The sequence below is a fragment of the Kryptolebias marmoratus genome, linkage group LG23 (assembly GCF_001649575.2).
Source record: "Kryptolebias marmoratus isolate JLee-2015 linkage group LG23, ASM164957v2, whole genome shotgun sequence".
NCBI classification, from domain to species: domain Eukaryota; kingdom Metazoa; phylum Chordata; class Actinopteri; order Cyprinodontiformes; family Rivulidae; genus Kryptolebias; species Kryptolebias marmoratus.
The window spans coordinates 13,745,302-13,766,887 of record NC_051452.1 but is presented as its reverse complement, the minus strand read 5'-3'; the positions used below and the strand labels follow the sequence as shown (position 1 = coordinate 13,766,887).

General features: G+C 41.1%; 1 protein-coding gene and 1 long non-coding RNA gene across 5 annotated transcripts in view; one reads left to right on the top strand and one right to left on the bottom strand.

Moving 5' to 3' along the window:
- xirp2a (xin actin binding repeat containing 2a) overlaps positions 1-18,669 on the top strand; it is an 84,660-nt gene extending 65,991 nt beyond the window's left edge. For all 4 annotated transcript variants that reach the window (XM_017432796.3, XM_017432795.3, XM_037973800.1 and 1 more), the window contains 7 exons: positions 1,955-2,092; positions 3,976-4,056; positions 5,272-5,341; positions 5,697-5,800; positions 6,294-15,465; positions 18,357-18,490; positions 18,573-18,669. In XM_017432796.3, coding sequence (XP_017288285.1) covers positions 1,955-2,092; positions 3,976-4,056; positions 5,272-5,341; positions 5,697-5,800; positions 6,294-15,465; positions 18,357-18,451 — 9,660 coding nt within the window. In that variant the 3' untranslated portion in view covers positions 18,452-18,490; positions 18,573-18,669. The remainder of the gene's footprint in view (positions 1-1,954; positions 2,093-3,975; positions 4,057-5,271; positions 5,342-5,696; positions 5,801-6,293; positions 15,466-18,356; positions 18,491-18,572) is intronic.
- Positions 1-21,586, bottom strand: part of LOC108245704 — a 541,596-nt gene that overhangs the window by 44,213 nt on the left and 475,797 nt on the right. The window lies entirely within an intron of this gene.

Sequence of the window (21,586 nt, the reverse complement as noted above, 5' to 3'; positions counted from 1 at the left end):
AAATGGTATTGATTTTTTTTTAAATATGACTCTCAGAAAAAGCAAGAAAATAAACTATCCAAATAGAACAAAACATTCTACTCGTGTTTACATTCTTGTAATTTATTAACGAAGCAATTTAGTAAAAAAAATAAAAATAAAAAATCAATGTTTAATTTAGAAAATCTGCCAGCACTCATTGCAATTATTCATAACAACACAAACTCATCGATCGAGTCCAAGATCAGAAAATGGGGAAATGAATGAAAAGGAGACAGTAAATATTCTCTTGCTGTTTGTTCTACAAACTGGTACACTTTTGTTGTACCTCAACGTTTTTGATCGGAAGTTATGGGAATGAAATAGTTATTTTGATCAGTTTTTTTCAGAACAAACTCATCGACTGAGTTGATCAACGAGTTGAGAAAATGATGAAAAGTAGACCGTAAATGTTGTCATGCTGTCTGTTGTCCAAACTGGTACACTCTTGTTGCAAATCAACATTCTGATTGCATGTTTTGGCAATAAAAGCGGGGTCAAACTTTCAAGCAGATCTAAATTTGAATGAGCAAAAACAAGGGGACATTATTGTCAGCAGCGTGATAAGGCTGCCTTCTTTGAACTGTTACAGCCCAGTCTCTGTGTGAAAATGGCTGCTGGTTGTTCCTGTCTCTGCTGAGGTGGACAGTAAGTAGGCAACAGTGATCACTACTGAAGCTCCTTTTCCCTGAAGTAGTAAAATATTGATAACACAGTGCCCCACCATAAAAAAAATGTCACTGGTCTGCAGCAACTCACAAAATTGCATTGTGGCTCTCATTTACATATAAAAGAGATGGTGACAAGTATTAAACATACACATATACATACGATATGTCTACACACGTGCACACAGCCATCGCAGACTTTAATATTTTCATATATATGGAACTTTTCTTCAAGCAGAAGCCTACATATAAATCTTTCATTAGCATTGTAATTGAGAAGCACAAAAGGAGATTATTGTATGAAATAGAGCGCATTCTCGCCCAAGTCTCGTAGAGCACGCGCTGCTCCCTCCATACTGATTAAAGCGTAGAAAGTCGCTTTCTTTTCTCCTCCTCTAATATTATCCTCACAAAGAAATCATCTTTTTATAAGTCCTGGCTTTTTTTGGGGGGGGGGCGGGGTGGTTAAATATATAATATAGCTTGAGAGAAAGAGTTGGACAAAATTTTTAGTCTTTTAAACTAAATAATCTTCCAGATCACATTTTCCACAGCATGAGGTTTCATTCTTGCATGCGGGAAAGATAACGTAACTCCATTAAAAGAAGGTGCGTGGCAAAACTTTGGCATTAACTGTTGGTGGCAATCTTGTTTGTCTGTTAGCAAAATAAAACTCCCAGAACATAATCTTTGTATGAATGACAAGAACTGATTCACTTTTCGAGTCAACTAGTTTTAAGATGGCCACCATAGCTAATCAACTTCAAGCAGCACAAAAATGAAGAGAACTCAGTCATCTTTATAGATATTGAACTAAATTTTTTTGTGGTAGCAGTTACGAGTCACCCCCAACACATACTCTGAGCACTAACAGATTGCACAAAATTTCGGTTAAACACTTCGGCGTGCAATTTAGGAGCTGATAAGCCATCTTTCAAAGAATTATGCTTTTGTCATAGCTTCGGTTTATTAGTTTCATTTTGTTGCGTTTTGACCATTAGATTGTCTTTTCTATGACTTGTTTTACTCTCCAGGGTTGTCGCATTTAAAAAGAACACCAGAAAGCACTACAGCCTTTGCATACACGCTCGCATTACTACAACACAAACATGTATAATTTAACACAGAGAATGAGAACAGAGATTAGTTCACCGGGGATAAAAATCCAATCTCCTAAAAACCCATTTAAACAGTTGGCTGACTGTGTGTTTTATCTGGATACAGATGGGTTTGTGGGAGTAATTCATGTTATCTGTTTTTGCTGATAGGTGATGGATGAGTCAGAGGCCTGCTCGCTGCCTGGCGGCCTGGCCACCGTGAAGAGACAGTTCGAGAGCCACGAGTTCGCTTCTTCGTCCTCACAGTCCAGCGTCACCCAGTTTCATGTTCAGAAGAGATCAGTCCAGGTGAGGCGCGTGCATCTTCAGATGCTGTCCATTTGGTTTATCGCATTTTAAAGAACCGTGGCTAAGAGGGAACCGTGTCTTGGTTGAATTTCAAATTAAACGTACGGGGCGTATAACAGGCCTTTTTTTCCTGCACTTTTTGTGGTTAAAAGCATTTTCTTAAAGGTAACATAACAAAGCTCAGGTGTTTCAAGGCTAACTTTAAAATCCTAACATTAGCTCTTGTGCTGAAATTTTGTAACCTTTTTCTACTTAACTGCCTGCTATTAGAAGACCACGTCACTAAAGTAAAGGCCAACTCATCTAACCCGGAACTTGCTGAAGAGACTATGTTTGCTTTTCCGAATCCCCCCCCCCCCCTTCAAGAGGAGCTAGAGACTGTTGCTGAGGAATGAAATGTCTGAGTTTTCTTCCTGGTCCTGTTGCCCTTGCTGCAACCCAACCACGGAGAAGCAGAAGAAGATGGATGGATGAATATGTTGAATAATGAATGTTAACATGTGCACTTTCGGCACATATTTAGCGCAAATTACACAACATATAGGACTGAAAAAAATCTAATCCTAACATGCCACCCTAGAATTATTTATTCATTCTTAAAGAAAGGTTTGAAACAAAAAAAAATCAAGGTTAGGTTCTCCCCCCCCTAAGGACCCAAAACCTTGTCAAGTAAATCAAACATCCTCTTTTTCTGCACATAAACAAGTGTTTCATAAAAGCTGCAGTCATGAGACGTGATGCTGTTATAGAACACCGCCTGTGCAACTTTTTCCATGAGTAATAAATTGTTTTGTGAGGATTGCAGATGAAAGGCACATTTTTCCTCCTCCCCTTTAAAACTAAGGGAGGTTAGAAGACAGAGTGCTGCTGTCTTTTCTCGTCACAAACCCGGTGTAAAGTGACAAAGATTCGAGCGCTGCCACATGATTTACATTCCGCCGTGGCTCCTTCTCGGAAAGGCCCGACCAGGTAGGGCTGAGGCCTTCCAGCGGGTCAAGTCAGAAGACGGCACCTTCAGCTGAGCTCGCCTTACGCGAATCTGTCATCGAGCGCGTGACGAAAATGCCAGAATGCGTTAGCCGCAGCCTCGGATGGGAGCCGGGCTTCTGCGACATGAGGTCGATTCCGCACCCCACCTCCCTCGCATTTTCCTCATTTGCTCATTCAGGCGTTTGAGCCGAGGAGATCCATCGAGTGCACATGAACCTTGCTGAGTGCTGAATTTTACATTGGACTTCACGAGAGACTCCGTCAAAATCTGTTGAACCGGGACGCTGCTTCCTTGCAGCACCAGCAAAACAAACCTTCGGCGCGTTGCTCAGGTGTACGCCATGTTTTACATCCGGACAGCGATTACTGTGCTCGCAGTGGTTTCAGACCAACAGAAAACCACCACCCTCCATGTTTCTTTTATGTCGACAACATAGCGTACAAGCTGAAATATGATATTTCTCTTTCATCTCCTTCAAATTGCATGAACCTCTGAGGAGGAAATGCCTGATGCAGTTTTGTGCAGTGTTTTGGGGGTTTTTTTCTTTTCTTTTCTTTTGTAATTTATTGCTATTTCTCTCCAACACCGAAATCCTCCTTTGGCAAGATTCAAACTTAGTAGCTCCCTGGGAAGCAGTGCAGTAATGGAAAAGCATTTGTTATCGGCCACAGAAGGGATTTTATTAAGCTCTTCCACAATATAAAAATTACTTAGCCTCCCACTGTTTCTTACAGCTCGCAGTCACAAGGTGATAAAACCTTGCCGTGTGCATTTGTGTGCAGCTATTCGTTAGCCAGGCGGAACGGGGGATGGGGGGGGGGGATTGCGATGTTTTGGGCACGGTGGGAGGGATTCTGTGTGTCCACGTTCTCATTTCTCTGTGGTTTGACAGGAGATGTCAAGCTCCTCAGAGGTGACAGTAAGAAGCAGTGCTAGAGAGATCGTCCCTTCACCAACCCTGTCTCGACACGAGGTACATGTCACTGGATCTCTAGAAGCGTCACCGCTGCACGAAGCCATTATTGTTATTTCTCATTAAGTCTCTGTGTCTGTGAGTGTTAACATGTTTGTTTGTCTGTCTGTTAGCAGAATATCTCACGAACCGGTGGACCAATTTTAATAAGACTTTCAGAAAGTAATCATTAGGTGTATATCTGTAACTGATTTACTTTTGGAGTGGAGCCAATTCAAGATGGCCAGGACAGCCAACTGCCCGTAAAATAACACAAAAAGGGCTACAACTCGGTTAATTTTACAGATATTAAGCTAAAATTTGGCGTGTTAGTAGCTGAGAGTGATCTCCAACTCATATTCTAAGCGCTAACAGAATGCTTTTTATATTCATTTGAAACTTAGCCCGTAACTAGTAAAGTCAACTCAGTCTGTCTGTTAGCAAAATATCTCTTGAACCAGAATATAGATTTTATTGAAACTCTCAGATATTAATTTGTGGATGCACATTTAGAACTGATTAACTTCTGGAGTTAAACTAACTTAAAATGGCCACCACAGGTGGATGACCTTGGGAAACTCAAAAATAGGTATAACTCAGTCAATTTTACAGATATTGAGCTCAAATTTTTGTGTGGTTGCACTGGACAGTCATCACCGACAACTTATTCAAGCACTGTACATTGCACAAGACCTTTGTTTCGAACTTAGACAATAATTGTTGGAGTCAACCCTGTTTGTCTGTTAGCAACATATCTCATGAACCACTGCATGGATTTTAAGTGAACTCTCCAGAATTAATCATTGGATGAACATCTACAAATGATTAACTTTTGGAGTCAATCCAATTTAAGATAGGTGCCACAGTTATTCAACTGTTAACATAATAAAAATGGCTATAACTCAGTCACCTTTACAGATATTAAGCTATAATTTGCAGTGGTAGTAGTTGGGACTCTTTTGCAACACATACTTTGAGCGCTACATAAACATGCGAGATCTCATAATATTACTTGAGACTATGCATAATGTTAGTGTCAAGTTTTGAACAAAACAGCTATAATAAAAATTCTGACATGAAAGGCAGAGGGCATCCATTCCTTCAAGTAATGCTCTGCCTTTAATTATTATTATTATTATTGAACTTTATGAAATTACTCTAATTGTAGAGCATTTATTTTTCATTAATTGAATCCAGGCTGCGGTGCACTAACGATTTACTGCCATCTTTTTACAGGTGATCCACGATCAAAGAGTCCACCATAACAATGTGGCCAGCAGTTATGGGAACCATTCCAGTGAAACAGGTTATTCTGCTCATGCCTTTTATATTGTAATTTGCACGCTTTTATCGCGGCGCTGCTTGTGTCCTGTATGTTAATGATTGTTCCTACTGTGGGGCTGAATAAGGGATGAGCTCTGTAAAGGAGTTGGAGTGCAGATGATTCTCTATTCAGTGCATAGCAGCAAATCTAATAAGAGCAAAGTCAGGAAGGTAAAATATTGGAAAGTGGAAATTGGGCAATCACAGCTGCATGGTTTCAGAAAATGAAAACTACTCAGGTTTTTAATGAAATGATTTATTTCTCTTTCCCATTCCCCCCCGAGCCTCCTCACTGTGAATGGCTTAATGAGGCAGCCTTCTTCTTGTGTCTAATTCAGTTATGCTTGTTGGAGGGGAGGACCTACCAAAGGTTTCCACTCAGGCCTTGAAGCAGCAGTATGAAAAAACAATTGAGGAAGCTGCACCAGCAAAGGAAATTAAGGTAATAATCCTGTCTGTTTATCTAAATAGATGACAGCTAGTGTTTTTTTTATGGTGAATCAATATGAAGATAAGGCCACATCAGGAAATCATCAAAAGGAAATTGTGCATTCTGCAAGCTGAAGGGCAAAAATAAATATTGGAATGGAAAAAAATAAACTTTTTTTCCACCACATTAGAAGGAAAACTTGCATTAGTGTCCGAAGTTTTTTCAATATTTCTTCAAGCTTGCATTTATGAATATGTATTCATAGTCTTGACAGATTTAGAGTGTGTTTGTTCATTTACATCCAAAGTAGAGTTACTATTTGAGGTAGGTTCTAGCTTTCCAAGAGAGGTTTCAGTAGGTTGAAAGGTGTGTCTTTATTTCCTAAATTACCTTTAACTCCAGTTCTTTTTCTGTGCGTTATAGGATTTTCTAACAACTCTCTTATTCTCTGTTCTGTTCTCCTCTGTTTTTCATACATGTTTCATGAATAACTTGTAAACCACAGGTTGATGTGGATTTCAACCAGTTTCAGTGGACTCCAATTAACCAGTCATCCAAAACGTCAGCTGTGACTGGCTACAGTGCATCCTCCACTGTAAAGTCGGCCGCTGCTTCATCAGTGGCATCCACCTCATCAGTGGCTTTTGAAGCAACAGAACATTTCCCTCCCCCACCTGCAAACCTGCCACAGGTATCACAAGAAACCTCTGAATACAGTGCCTCTTCCCACTCACAGGATAAAGCCTCCCAACATAAGTACATAGTTAATAAAGAAGAGTACTTCAAACACAAGAGCATGGCCGAGCTAAAGCGCCTCTACAAGCACATACATCCAGAAGTGCGCAAGAATCTTGAGGAAGACTTTATAAATCAGCTCAGTGAAGCAGAAAGGGCAGCCCTGGAAAGTAAGGAAACGGTGGGCGATGTCCAGCAGACATGCTATTTGTTTGAAAATGACGGCAACAGCTCTAGTGAATGCTCAAGCCCTGACGGAGAATACCTGGAGTGGGAGGAGATCCTCAAAGGTGAAGTTCAATCGATGCGCTGGATGTTTGAAAACAAGCCCTTGGATGCGATCAAAGATGACTCCCCAGATGAAAGTGGGGGGAAAAATATTGCCCAGCAGGAAATCATTGCTGGCAAGGATGTCAGATACACAGCTTGGATGTTTGAGACTCAGCCCATAGATGCTCTCGGGGGAGAGGCTACGGATGCAACTGAGCAGTCCCAAAAGCAGGCTGATCTTTCAAGAGGAGATGTCCGCACTGCGACCTGGCTTTTCGAAACTCAGCCTCTGGACTGTCTGAATAAAATCTATCAAGAAGACGAGCTGGAGACAGAATGTATTATCACCAAAGACATCACTGGTGGAGATGTAAAAACTGCTCGGTACTTATTTGAGACCCAGCATCTAGATTCTCTGGGTAAAACAGAAACCATTGAGGAGAGTCACTTCCTGAACCTGAAGTCTGAGCTGGAAGAGATTAAGGGGGGTGTAAAGATGACCACTCGCATGTTTGAGACACAGCCAATGTGTGTTATTAGGGGAGATTCGGGAGAAATGCTTGAAATCACCACCATCCGCAGAGAGGAGACTGAGAAGGGAGATGTGAAGACTTCACGATGGATGTTTGAAACCCAGCCTCTCGATATGATCAAGAAAGACCCTGCAAAAGTTAAACTGATTTGTGGTATTTCCATGGAGGATAACGCTCAAGGTGGCGTGAACAAAGGTAGATGGCTATTTGAGACAAAAACACTTGACTCTATTAATGAGGAGGAATGGGAGAGTTCCAGAATGCAAAAAGAAGAAATCATTGGAGCTGATGTAAAGAAACACTGTCTTGTTTTTGAAACTCAACCTATGGATTCACTAAAAGATAATACCAATGCCCGACCTTTGCCCTCTGAGGAGATCGTAGGAGGTGATGTTCAATTAGCCAAACATCTATTTGAAACAGTACCCATGGAAAATCTGAAAGAGCTGCTTGAAGTGGGAAAACTTAAGAAAATGGTTGCATTAGAGGAAGAGAAAGGGGATGTAAGACATCAGAAGTGGGTCTTCGAAAGCCAGCCATTGGCGAGTATCAGGGAAGAGAAGAAGGAGCTTACAAGAACTGTGAACATTGAAGCCCTTGATAAAGGAGATGTGTCAAACTACAAAGAAAGGTTCGAAACCATGGATTTAAGTAAATGCGAAGGAACAAAGAAAATCCAAGTTGAAGGTGTCCCAAGTGGATCTGTTAAGTCCAACAAAGTGCTTTTTGAGTCTACCCCAATGTATGCTATGCAGGACAGCTCTGGCCATTACCATGAGGTGAGGACCGTGAGGCGAGAAGAGATTGTGAAGGGAGACGTACGCAGCTGCAGGTGGATGTTTGAAACACGCCCCATTGATGAGTTTGATGAAAGCATCGATAAGTTCCAGATCATAAAGGGCATTTCTAAACAGGAGATTGAGTCCGGGGACGTCAAAACCGCAAAGTGGCTGTTTGAAACTCAACCACTTGATGCCATTAAATTTTTCAGTAATTTTGAAGATGAAGAACATAAAACTAAGGAAGATGTTAAAATTGAGAAAGGGGATGTGAAAACCTGTAGGTGGCTGTTTGAGACCCAGCCAATGGATGCCTTATATGAAAAGGTGGAAAAGAGTGAGTCTGACATGGAGGAAGTGCAAAAAGGTGATGTGAAAACGTGCACTTGGCTTTTTGAGACCCAAACGCTTGACAACATACATGATCATTCAGAGACTGAGACCATTCTGAAAACCTGCACTGTGAAGCAACAGGACATTCAAGGAAAGGACGTGCAAATGGCTCGCTTCTTATTTGAAACAGAGAACCTGGAAAACATTACGGGTGAGGACACCAGTTCTTTCAGAAGAGTTACAGAGATTGACGTCCAGTCAGGTGACGTTTCCAGGATGAAGTACATATTTGAGAATCGCTCCTCTGATATCATGAGCTCCACATCAGAGGAAACAATGCACAGGCTGAAGAAGCAGCAAGCTGAGGACATCCAGAAGGGAAATGTGGTCAGCTGTACCTGGATGTTTGAGAACCAGCCAATCGATGCCATTAGTGAGGAAAGTACTAAGACAAGGGAGGGTCGAACTGTGATTGATGTTCAGAGGGGTGACGTCAACAAGGGCCGCTTCATTTTTGAGACATACTCTCTGGATCAAATCAAAGAGGAGTCTAGTGAAACAGATATTTCAAAACTTACTAGTATATTTAGAGAGGATATAGAGAAAGGAGATGTGAAAAATTACACCATGATGTTTGAAACTCAGCCGCTGTATGCCATACGAGATAAGGAGGGCCATTATCACGAGGTAACTACAGTTACTAAAGAAGAAATCATGAGAGGAGACGTGGTGGGGGCCCGATGGTTATTTGAGACAAAGCCTCTGGATTCAATAAGAGACTCAGAGAAGGTTTATGTTATTAAAGCTGTGACCGAGGAAGGCATTAACAAAGGAGATGTTAGCTCTGCCAAGTGGAGGTTTGAAACTCAACCTCTGGATGAAATAGCTGAAGATATAAAAGTAAGGTCAAGGACAGTTGCAGACATCCAAGGCGGTGATGTGAAGACAAACAAGCGTCGATTTGAGACCGACGAGATGTCTCAAAAATACATCAGAACTGTAAGTGTAAGTGAAATTCAAAAGGGCGACGTCAGATCTGCCACATGGATGTTTGAAACCCGCACAATTGATGAGATCCGTGGTGATGGCGAAGAGTATGATGACATGGAGAGAGTGACTAAAGAAGAAGTGATGAAAGGGGATGTGAAACAGTCTGTGTGGCTATTTGAGAGGCACCCTCTTGACAGAATCAAAGAGTCTGATGGCACACAGACTGTTGTGACAAAGGAGGAAATCCCACAGGCCGATGTGAAAACGACAACATGGCTTTTTGAAACCACACCATTTCATGAATTCAACGAGAGCAGCATGGAAAAGACAGAAATAATTGGGAAGAGTGTTAAAGAGACACTTGAGGAACTTTACAGTCAGAAAATGGTGAATTCACAGGGAATCCTGATTGAGGCAGATGAAATTGGTGATGTCCGCATGGCAAAGTACAAACTCCTGAACCAGGACGCTCCGCAAATTCAAAAAGAAGAGATCATTAGAGGAGATCTGAGCAACATAATGATGAACCTCCTGAATCGCATGGAGACTACTGAAAGGGTCATAACTATTGACAAGGAGGAGCGGGGAAACATTAACACCACAGTTAAGCAGCTATTTAACCAGGAGAGAGGAATCAACGTTGAGAAAGAGGAAATTATCCGTGGGGATATTCAAGAGGCGATGAACAACCTGCTTAAAAATGAACGCTCCTCTAAGCGTGGAATTTTGATTCAAGAAGATGAGAAAGGCGATGTGAAGATGACAATCTATTCCCTCCTAAATAAAGGGGAGAAAACTATCATGGAGAAAGAAGATATAATTCAAGGGAATGTCAGTAAAACGCTTCATCGTCTTCTCTCTAATTCCGGAGAAGAAGATTCTAAAAAGATAAGGGTTGGAGAGACAGAAAGAGGTAATGTTAGCTTTTACTCTACCTGCATTGAGTCTGGAGCCTTGGAATACCTCAAACAGTTTCAGTCTGAGTCTGATGACGTTCAGGAAGAGGTGCAAAAGGAGCACATCATAGGTGGTGACATTGAAGAGACAAAAATGTTGCTTCGAAAGAATCAGCAGCAGATTGGACGTACAGTAGCAGAGGATGACATTGTTCCTGGTGATGTGTACAGCACTGTTAAAGTATTCATGACAGAACCTACTGTTACCTACAGAAACCTGGAGAAGGATATTGTTAAAGGTGACCTTAATGCAGCTCTGGACTCACTGACACAAGCCATCAATCAGAAAGTTGTCATTGAAAAAGAAGAGGTGGTGAAGGGGGACATACCCACTACCCTGAAGTCTCTTGAGGAAGCCAAGAATCAAGCCAAAGAAATGGAAAAGCCTGAAATTATTAGGGGTGACATCAGAGGTGCTCTTGAATCACTGGAGAAATCTGCATCTGCAAAAACAGAAGCAAGTGTTGAAGATTTAGTGCCAGGTGATATTAAAGAGACACTAAAATGCCTGGAGGAGGCAACGCAAGCTGTGAAAGAGGTGGCGAAAGAGGAGATTGTCAAGGGAGACATTCACACCGCCATGCAAAGTTTACACGAGGCGTCAAGCGAGAAAAAAACATTCCAGCACCAAGTGAGTGAGCAAGGGGATGTTAAAGCAACCATTCAGCTTTTACTTGAGCCGACCACCTCTCCACGAATGCAACGCAGAGGGAGTGTTGAAGGAGATGTGAAAACATCCATAAAATCTCTTTACGAAGGCCAGGAGACAACACATGTGGAAAAAGAAGAGGTTGTTAAAGGTGATGTTCAAGGGGCAATAAAGTGCCTGATGCAGAGAAAGCAGTATTCAAACAAGAAACGCGCGCATCCTCCCAAGAAGGCAAAAGTGCCCATGAAAAATCCATCAACTGTAACGCAAGTGGAGCATGAAAGCTTACATGAAGCTAAGAGTGAGAATGTAGCACTCACTCAAGCCCCCACTGTGAAAAACCTCTCGCAGAGTAGTGAGTCACAGAGGCACCATGAAAGCAAATCGCTGAAAACGCAGGTAATAACCCAAGAGAACCACTCTGTTGCTGTAGTCAAAACAGACAATCCTGCTGGGGCCTCTCATCAGAAGAGCATAAAAGAACAGAAAGACAAAGTGCTGCCCCCACAGAAAATACAAGCTCCTAAGCCTATTATGATGAAGAATACACAAAAGACTATTAATGATCAAACAGAGAATAAAGCTGTTGGTGTGAATGTGATGAAAGAGGTGCAAAACACAACACAGAAAAATGTTTCAAACAAACAAATATCCGAGACAAAATCAATCAAACAGGTGCAGACAACAGTGACTGAGAAGACTGTCGTGCATACGCAGAAGGTAACAGAGCAGCAGCAAACAGTTACACAAAAGCAGAATATCAAAAATATGAAGGGCGATTACCGAAGCTGTGACATGAGAGGAAAAGGGGCCGTCAAAAAGGCAAAACCGGAGATTCACTTCCCACCTCCTCCCTCCTCACCACCTCCACCGTCTGAGTCGGAGCTCTCCCTGCCCCCTCCACCATCACCAGTGACAGAGAGCCCAGCATCACCCACAACCAGGCCTCAAATCATGAGGCAGGACAGCGACCTGCTGCCTCCACCTCCCCCGCCTCCACCTCCCATGGAATGCATGAAGTCTGAGCCTGAGTTTTTCCCACCTCCACCACCTCCACCGCCTCCGTCTTCTGTAGGCGGACAAGATTTTCTCCCTCCACCTCCTTCACAGCAAGAGCTTAATGCAATGCCCCAGCTTCTGACTGCAAAGCAAGACAAGCCTATTCGCAAAGCTTTGTTTAAAGTGGTGAAGCAACCAGAACCACAGAAGCAGCCCATACAAGTTAAACCCAAATGGCAGAAAAAGCAGCCAACGCCTTCAACTCCTTCACCTCAGCCCCCTACTAGTCGAGAAGCGGTAGTAACAACAGTTCATAAAGAGGAAGCTAAAATTCAGGAGGTGAAAAAGGAAACAACTCAAAAGGCTGAAAAGAACAGTCAGCCTAAAACAGAAACGCTGTCATCAACAAGAATCCCAACCATCCCAGTTGTTAAACCAGAACAAAAACAAAGTCCACAGCCTCCCAAAAAAGTGTTTGTACCCCCCCTTAAGCTGCCCCCATCCCCAGACCCTGCTCCAGCCCCAAAGGCAAGACCATATGCTCGCAAATTTAAAACCCCTCTAATGCTTGCAGAGGAAAGATACCGTCAACAAAAGCTGGAGAAAGAAGAAACAGAAAAAAGTAGTGTCTCTACTCCAACTTCACCATCAGTTGATACACAATCTTTTGCTGCCAGTGCTTTGCTTTCTGCAACAGAGAACACTAAGAGAGAAGTGGAAACGACAAACATCACAAGTGAAAAAGTAATACTGTCACAAGACTCACCTGTTAAGAAAACCCCTTCCCAAATCCCATTGAGCAAACCTTCAATCTCAGGACTAAATAAAAAATCCACCCTTGCATCTTCAAATGTACCCTTAGACAAAAAGCAAATCCTTTCCTCAGCTGATGCTTCTGTGTCTAAGTCTCATCACGAGGCCTCAGAAAAGGAAATCCAGTCATGTTCAAATGTAGTTGCTTCTTCAGTTACAGAACAACAGCAGTTTATTAACAAATCCAGTACCAGGTCTATAGCGACCACACAGAGCGCTGGCCAGGATAATGTAAATCTTCAAACCCCGGGTGCGGTCACATTGAAAACTGAGGATGTAAAGAATATTAATGTGTCTTTGACACAGGAGGGAAAAATGAGTCCCTCTCAGCCAACTAAAATTCCAAAGGTAACTCCAAGTTTCAAAGTAAAAACATTTAAAATGCCAACAGAGAAAAAAGAAGAAAAGTCTGACAGTTTGGGGCAGAAAGAAATAATGAAAAGTGAAGCCCATTCACAACAAGAAATAAGAAAAGTGTCACAGAGAGTTGAATCAAAAGTGAATGTGGAAAGCAACCAGAAAACTTCGGCAAGAACTGAGATGAAAGCAGAAATGAAAGAGTCTAAAAAACAGGTGACTCCATCCGTGAAGGAGATTGAAGTGGAGGCTCATATGAGAAAGGGAAAGCAAGTGCAAAAAAATGTGGCTGAAGTCAAGCTGTCACCATCGATTATTGTTTCAGGAGCTAAGATAACATCTGTGCCAGCTCATCAAGGACAAGACCTTGTGTCGGTTTCCCAAAGTCAGCAAAGCATGAAGTCGGAGCACATTCAAAGACGTGAGGAGGTTATTGTGACTGAGAGGGTGGTACAACAAAACCTTCAGAGGGAAGAGGCCGTTCACGTACAACAACAGCAAATGAAAGTACAAGCAGGAGATTCAAATAAGATGCAAAAAAAGGCAGTAAAGTCAAAGGTTGAGTCAAAGGATGTGTCGCTGAAAGGCACGGGTAAAATGGTCCATAAAGAAGAGGCTCAGTCAGAAGAGATTTTAGATTCTGAAAAACTTATTGTGATGGAGAAACTGGTTGCTCAAATAAAAGAGCTTCAGAGCATACCAAGCAAAATTGACGCCAACACAGTCAGGAAAATTGTGATCGAAGTCCCTGACTGGGTCATGGGCTCAGACGAGAAAAAGAATTTAGCCGAACTGTCTAAACAGCAAAGCAAGAAAAAGCTGAAAGAGATGGTGGCGTATCTGAAAAATGTTTTTCAAACAAAACTCTCAGTTTTGGAGAAAAACCTGACAGCTGTGGAAAAGGAGGTGAAGGTGGAAAAAGAGGAGCCATCGGTGAAACCACAGGTGCCTTTACTGGTGCCCCCCAAACCAGACAAGAAACCTTTCACCGCAATCACTTCGAAATTATCAAAGGTTAGCATTGGCTCATCAAAAACAGAAACCAAAGTGGTAGAAGAGAAAAAGTCGTTCCAAGAAGGCAAAATGTCTCACGCCTTGAGTGAAGTGGCTGATTTGAAACTGTCCTCCCCATTAGCAAGCATCCGCACTCCATCACCAACTTATATTACTATTGAATCAAGGAGGGTAGACTCACCCCTGCAAGTGACTCCTTCTCCTCCGCCCTACAAATCCGTCGGGACACCTCCGCCACCTCCTCGCAAATCATTCACACCTACTTTCAGCAGGGCCACGCCATCTCCAACTCTCAGCCGCTCAGAGAAGCTGATGAAACTGAGGGACACCACCTCCAAGCTTTCTCAGGGAATGACCCCGCCACCTCCCATACCGGTGCCAGAGTATTTTGCTGCTGAAAGAGAGCAGTCATCCCCGTTTAGTGACAGGCAGACTCCCACTGAGAGAAGTGATCATGGACTGGTGGATGTCGCAGAGATGGTGGATTCTATGATGACAGTTAAAGACAAAAAGAGTTTCTTTGAGGAGGCACAGAGGGCTGAAGTGAACAAAATGTACATTAGGAAGGATCCCATTGACATCCCTGAACGTTTGGGGCCTGATAACGAGGACGCCACTAACACCGTGACCATAGACCTTCTGAATGAGGATCTTCCAAGAGTTGATTTATCAAAACTAGTCAACAAATTTGAGTCCCCTCGACCAAAGGTTTACACAAGAAAGGAGCCCATTGTAATCTCAGAGAGGCTGGGGAGTGATACAGAGGACGCAGAGGCCGAAGCCAATACTCCAAGAGCTGAAGAAATTCCCATGTTTAACGTCAAAGCCATAAAGGATGTGTTTGAGACAGGAGAGCATGGTTCTCAAGCAGCCCGAGAGCTCAGAGAACAAATAGAGAGAAGAGAATCCGAATCTGCCTCTTCTGAGCCGGCGCAACACTCTGAAACAACTTCAGTCACGGAGCAGTTCTGCAGCGTTGACGACTTCGGAAACGTGACAAGAGAGACAAGGAGTGAAATGCATTCTGGGAGCTCACTGATTCGGGGTAACCCTCCATCCTATGCAGACGTTGTGAGGGGTAGGGTTCCAACGGTCTCAGTGCCCCCCGAGGCTTCTACAGAGGAACTGCTGAGAAACTTCCAGCAGTCGTGGGCCGAGAGCCAAGGGGTTTTCCAGAACCTGGGCTTTAATGTCATGGAGCAGAGGACTTCACAGATTGTAACACACCAGCAGGAGACCTTTGTGACGGGTAAACTGCGCCATGCAGCATGAGGAAATTAAACAGGCGTGATGGTGCATTTAACCTGCTTTGTGTGTGAGGTATTTGACACATCACCTGCATTATGTGGACAAACCAAAAACACTAACGTCATTGCTTAAGTTACCTGATTTTGTTTTGTTTTGTTTGAAACTCTAAAATTTGGAGCAGCTTGCAGTTTGGGAACTGTCAGTTTCACAGCTTTTAGTATTCACAGGTCGCAGTTTGTTGTGTTTGTTTGTGCCTCTGACCTGTGAAGCTGGCAGTAATGCTAACTAATTCCTCAATCCTGATTGTGTATGTTGATTTCTCTAAAAGAAAAGAAATGCATGAGAAAAAAAGACACCTGAAAAAATATATTTTGTGTTGACACTAAAACTAATTTACAGCTTGCCTGTATGTAAGTTTCATTCATTTGTAATCTGCAAATAATCTTTCATTAAAAAGCTTTTTTTTTAATGTGGTTGTAAATCACAGTAATATAGGGTTAGTGAAAATCCTTTTTTTTCATATTTGTCCCACAAAACTGGATATTATAGTATTTTTTATTTGTTAAAATTATATATGTATATTAGTCCTTGTAAAAACAAAAAAAAGGTTTAAAAAATAAATTAAACATATGCTCACGCCACAATAAAACTCAGCTTTTGCAGTTTATTTGGCTAATATTACCAATCTATCTTTAAAACTAATGCCATAAATGTGGTTTTTGTTATCGTGCTCTTACACATTTATGCATAATCACAGATATAAAGTTGTATTTGAAGTCACAGACACAAAAATAACTGAGAATAAAAAGACATACAATATTCTGTTGTAATTTGGTGGGCGCCATAGCAAACATTGTGTATATATATAATTTGAGTAGGAAATAGTTTTCAACTGCTGATGAATGAGAACTTGATGAGTAAACGTTTTATTCCTCATCTGGTACCAAATTGTTGAAGTAAGAAACAAAAGAAAGGAAACAAAAGCTACACTTACAGAATATTCAACAGGCCATTTACCATATGTAATAAATATTTTCTGTAAATACAAGATCTCTGTATACTATGCAAAAAATATTTTAAAAAGTGTACTTTGTTTTATTTAAATATTTTTTTTACTGTATCTTATCTTGGAATCAATGTACCCCTTAATGGTGAAATCCATTTCTCTCTGAAATGCAGATTTTTTTTATTTCAAAGTTACGGATTAGACTATACAAAACCCAGGCAGGTATAAACTGAGAAACCCCAGTGTTGGACCATTTTTGTATCTTTATTTTTTTGTTTGGGACTATAAAAACCATAAAACTACGACAAACAGGAAATATTATATTATTATGGGCTGGTGCCATAACGCAACAGTTCTCAAACTGTGGGGTGTGCCTCCTAAAGGTGGGGGTGGGGGATGGGGGGTCATGTCAGGAAGGTGCGAGACTAGTCCTAATTTTTTTCCCCCCTTCCTAAAACATTGGCAGAATTAATGTTTAGATATTGCTGGGACACTGATTTGTTTGTGTGTTGCACAAACCACATTCCCTTGGCAGAGTGGATCTGCTCCTTACCTATCAGCTGGCGCACAACATGGATAAATGTGATACCAGGAAGAGTCTGCCACTGGAGTAGGGCTCACATTAAGGCCAGAATTATATGATACTGTTTTTTAAGTGAAATCGGAACATTCCTGTTGCATTTCAGCCATTCATGTACATGACAACAGCAATCGTGTTCCCTGACACCAAAACTTTTTTAATCCAGATCTCGGAGTGGTGGTTTTTGGAAATCCCTGACAGATGTGAAATCACATATGTGCACTATGGATGCCTGCAGTCACTAATTCTTTTGACCTCACTTTGAATGTAACTGTTTTCATTCAAGTGTCTGCGCACATACTTGTGTCGATGAAATATACAAATTGAAATGGAAACTACAGTGTTATTTGCGGTCTCACCTAAACAGCAAGTTTTTCCAATCAACATCTGAAATTCTGTAGCTTTTCCAGGAGATCATTCACATGTAAACTGGGTCTAAATCAGGACTGAACCGTCAGAGAGAGAGCGGTGTATGTGGACAAAACATCCGACCTAAGGAGCGACTGATACTCTGCCTGAAATAATATGATAACTCTGTTTACTCATGATGTAAGCTGCTTCTTCAAATCAAAGATACGAGATATTAAATGGGACAACAGATACCTTGATGTTGGACTTTCAAAAATTGGTAATAGATAAACAAAAAGACCTGTTTGCATGTTGAGTCTAAAAGTCCCCAGATGGCAAAACAAAAAATTGAAAAAATTGACACACTCTGCAACATTACATCAAACTCACATTAGTAAGCCAAGTCTTTGAAGAGAACATTTGATGATTACTGCAAGCAAAAAATTTACTTTATAGACCACTAACTCAGCCATGTGAGCAATCTAGAGGCACAAAATCTAGGTCCCATTTTTATTGGCAAAGTATTATGTTAGGAGAAATCTTAAATTTCTAAATTTCCTATTGATTATAATGTGGCTATGTTTAGAGTCAAACACTGTTAGTCACCATTAATCTGTGTATTGGTTTCAAACATGTAGATCTTGGCTTCTAAGTAGTTTTAAAGGAAAATCCAATCTGTCATTTTGTGATTCAGTCTTATGATTACTATTATTTACTATTATGTGGTAATTACAAGTTTTCCTTTTATGTTTTTTACAATAAAATCTCTTAAATAGAAAAATACAGTCAATAATCCATAAACAATTTAAACTTGTCATTAACCAGAATTTGTTTACTGATAAACCATGAGGCTTAACTTGAGCTTGGGACTTCATGAGGGTTTTTTTTTGGGATATTACCACAGATTTTATTTGGAAAAATCAGTCATATATACAAAATGTTCATTTCTTTTTTGCAGAGAATTCGAATTCCAGAGTCCGAACTGTGCAGGGTGTGTCAGAAGAGGGTGTATCCCATGGAATCGCTGATCGCAGACAAACAAAACTTCCATAAAAGCTGCTTTCGCTGTGAACACTGCAAAGGCAAACTAAGGTGAAGCCATCTCCAAGAGTAATTTAATTCCTACTGGAAGCTTTTGCAAATGTCTTTAACTTTTCCTTTTTTTCACTTTTAGCCTTGGTAACTATGCCTCTCTCCATGGACGAATGTACTGCAAGCCACACTACAATCAGCTGTTCAAGTCCAAAGGAAATTATGACGAGGGATTTGGACAAAAACCACACAAAGAACTTTGGAATAACAAGAACCAGAAGAACTCAGTCATGAAATCACCAACACCTGAAAAGAAAGTCTTAGATTTCAAATATACGTCTATTCATGAGAGTGATGTAACCAAATTGGTAGATGAGAACAAAAAGCCCACAAGTAAGATTTCAGTAGTGTGGCCTCCACAAGTTGATTCGCCGAAGAAATCCTTCACAGTTGATGAGGAGCTAAAGTTGGTTAAGCCATCATGGCCCCCGAAAGAGGGCTCATCTCAAGAAAATGATCACTTAACTCAAACTATGAAGCCCTCACCACAGGACACCGGTGTTCTTGTAGCTCAGGAACAAAACATACCACAGGAAACTAACAAGGTGCAAAAGAATGAGGAGTCTCCATCGGTGTCAGAAATACAGGCCTCAAGTTTAACAGTGGCCGAGGAAGCGCCGATTGCTACTCACACTCGAGAAAGTGAAGAGTCAAACAGCAGCTCCGAGTCTGTGGCACAAGTGGGCTCCCAAATGGACTCTGAAGTGCACGTTGGAGTGGAAGACAAGGAACAAAACAAAGGGAATGTCAGTGTAGGAGGGGAGAGCATGAAAGGGCAGGAGACAAATCAGGAGGAAAGTGCAGAAAAGGTGACGGAAGTTAGAGAGAATGGGCTTGAAACGCAGGTAGAAAAGGAGAGCCAGCAGGTGTTAGATAAAGGAAATAATGATAGCATGAACAATGGGGAGGCAGTAAAGGTCACGTTAATAGATGACAATACAGCAGCAGAACAGGTTCTAAATGGTAATGCCAATAATAATAATAATAATAATCAGACTTTAGTTGATGTAGAAATCCTGGATCAAGGCTTTAGGGAGGAGAAAAATCAGCCACTTCTTGAGATGGATGTTGTTGGAGCAGGAGATTTCTCCCAAACTGATCCCCATAAAATATCTGAACGGATGCCAAGTGAAGTGCTGCAATTGGCACACGGGGATGATGCTTTTGTGCCAGCAGATGCCAAACATGCTGAAGCCACAGACAGCTTTTCAGACACAAATTTCTTTCCAGAGACAGCCGAGGGAACGCTCACTTTCAAGCACGCAGCCACCAAGCCAACAACTGGCACTTCAAGCTTCCTTGAGGATATTTTTGCCGGCCTGAGCACCAGCAGCCACGACCTGCTATCTGATTTCGAAACGGACGCTTTCAGTCAATCTGCCGTGGGGAGGCCAGCGGTGTCTGCGCTAGATGACCTTTTGGATTTCGGTCTGCAGCCAAAAGATGTGAGGGGAAAAGATGAGAGCAGCGATGGCTCTGTGACAGAACAGAAGGGCGGCACTTCTGTTTGGACCGAGGACGATGAAGGCCTGACAGTGGAGGAGCAGATCAAGAGGAACAGATGCTACGACAGCGAGGACAGCGACCACTCTTGAATTTGGCTGATTCAACTAATAATCAGGCAGCGCTTGACAATATGTAATTTCACATCTGTGTCCATGGAGAGACGAACTGCTCTGAAATAATGTAGTGTTTTGTACTGAGTTTAAAATCTGCTCCTTTTATTCATTATGTAGCTTTGTTTGATGCTGACTGATTGCACCTGGTGTGCACCATGTATGTTACAATGCATCTACATCTGCTTTTTTTCTGTCTAAATAAAGAATATTTTTGCCGTTTTACATTTTCATTGTCTCTTATCATTAAACTGAAGCCTGTCAAATATGGCATTATGGTAATACATATTGGAGTAGGAAAGTTAGGTGAGGCTTTGTGGAAAGGTTTTAAACAACTCATATCTTACCTGTTACTAGCTTTTTGAATAGCCTTTGGAGAAATAGAGTTTAATAGATGAACTGTGAAGTTCCTTCATGCCAACCAGGACCATTCCACATGAATCAGAGATAGAAGTCTATCTTGGCCTCCTATTTCCATCCTGAAAACAGGAAATGTTAGCACTCCTGTGTATTTCTTTAATATAAAAGCACTGAAATTTTTGACCACAACTGGTAGTGATTACTGAAAGTAGTCATTAATATTTGACTGTGGCAGTCTGGTCAAATATTGATTTGGAGACGCTAAAAAAACAACAACAAATAAATGAGAAATAAGCTCAACAACTCAGACAATATTAACAGTTGTCTGTATCATTATGTCAATGACTTGCAAATATCTTTAGTAATCGCTCTCAAATGTCAAAAATGTTTTGCAATAATAAAAAAATTAAAGGTGTGATAACATTTATTGTTTTAGCATGGAAAAGGACAGGCAAGCTGGAATTAATCTGAAAAACTTAATTATAATGGTAAATGCTATTTTATAAAGCTTTACATTACTGTCAATTAGGCATTTTGGTCTAAAACTGCCAAGGGGTTTGTGCTATTTTGTCATTTAGTGTAATTCCAATAAAACCCAGTGAGACACATACGTTAGGGCTTGTTTGGATAGACACTTTTATTAGGTATACTTAAACAATAAGGGTAGTTTCTTTTTTCATTTGCTCTAAGATTTATTAATGAGATAAATTTTATTACTAAATTAATTTTGTTTGCTTTTTTTTGTTGTTGTTTTGTTTATGTTTAAGGACCAGATACAAATGAACCAATGTCATAATGTTACCACCGTGTGGCTTAAAGGAACAGTGGGTGAAAACGGGTGATATCTAGTGGTCAAGTTGGAAATGGCACCCAACTGAAGTGTTACCCATTGAGCAGAAAACTGCTGCTTTATTGGAAGCTAAATAAACTTTAAATGGAAAAAATGCTGTCACACAAAATAGCATTGTTAAAATAAAGCTACGTCAATCTTCATTTGTTCCTAACCCAAATTTTTCATGTTTTTTGCGTCTTTGACAAGGATGGTTTTTCTGTCTGTTCTTGCTTTATACAATATGGGTAAGTTCATGTCTCTAATGAGCACCTTCAAAGAAAAAAAAAA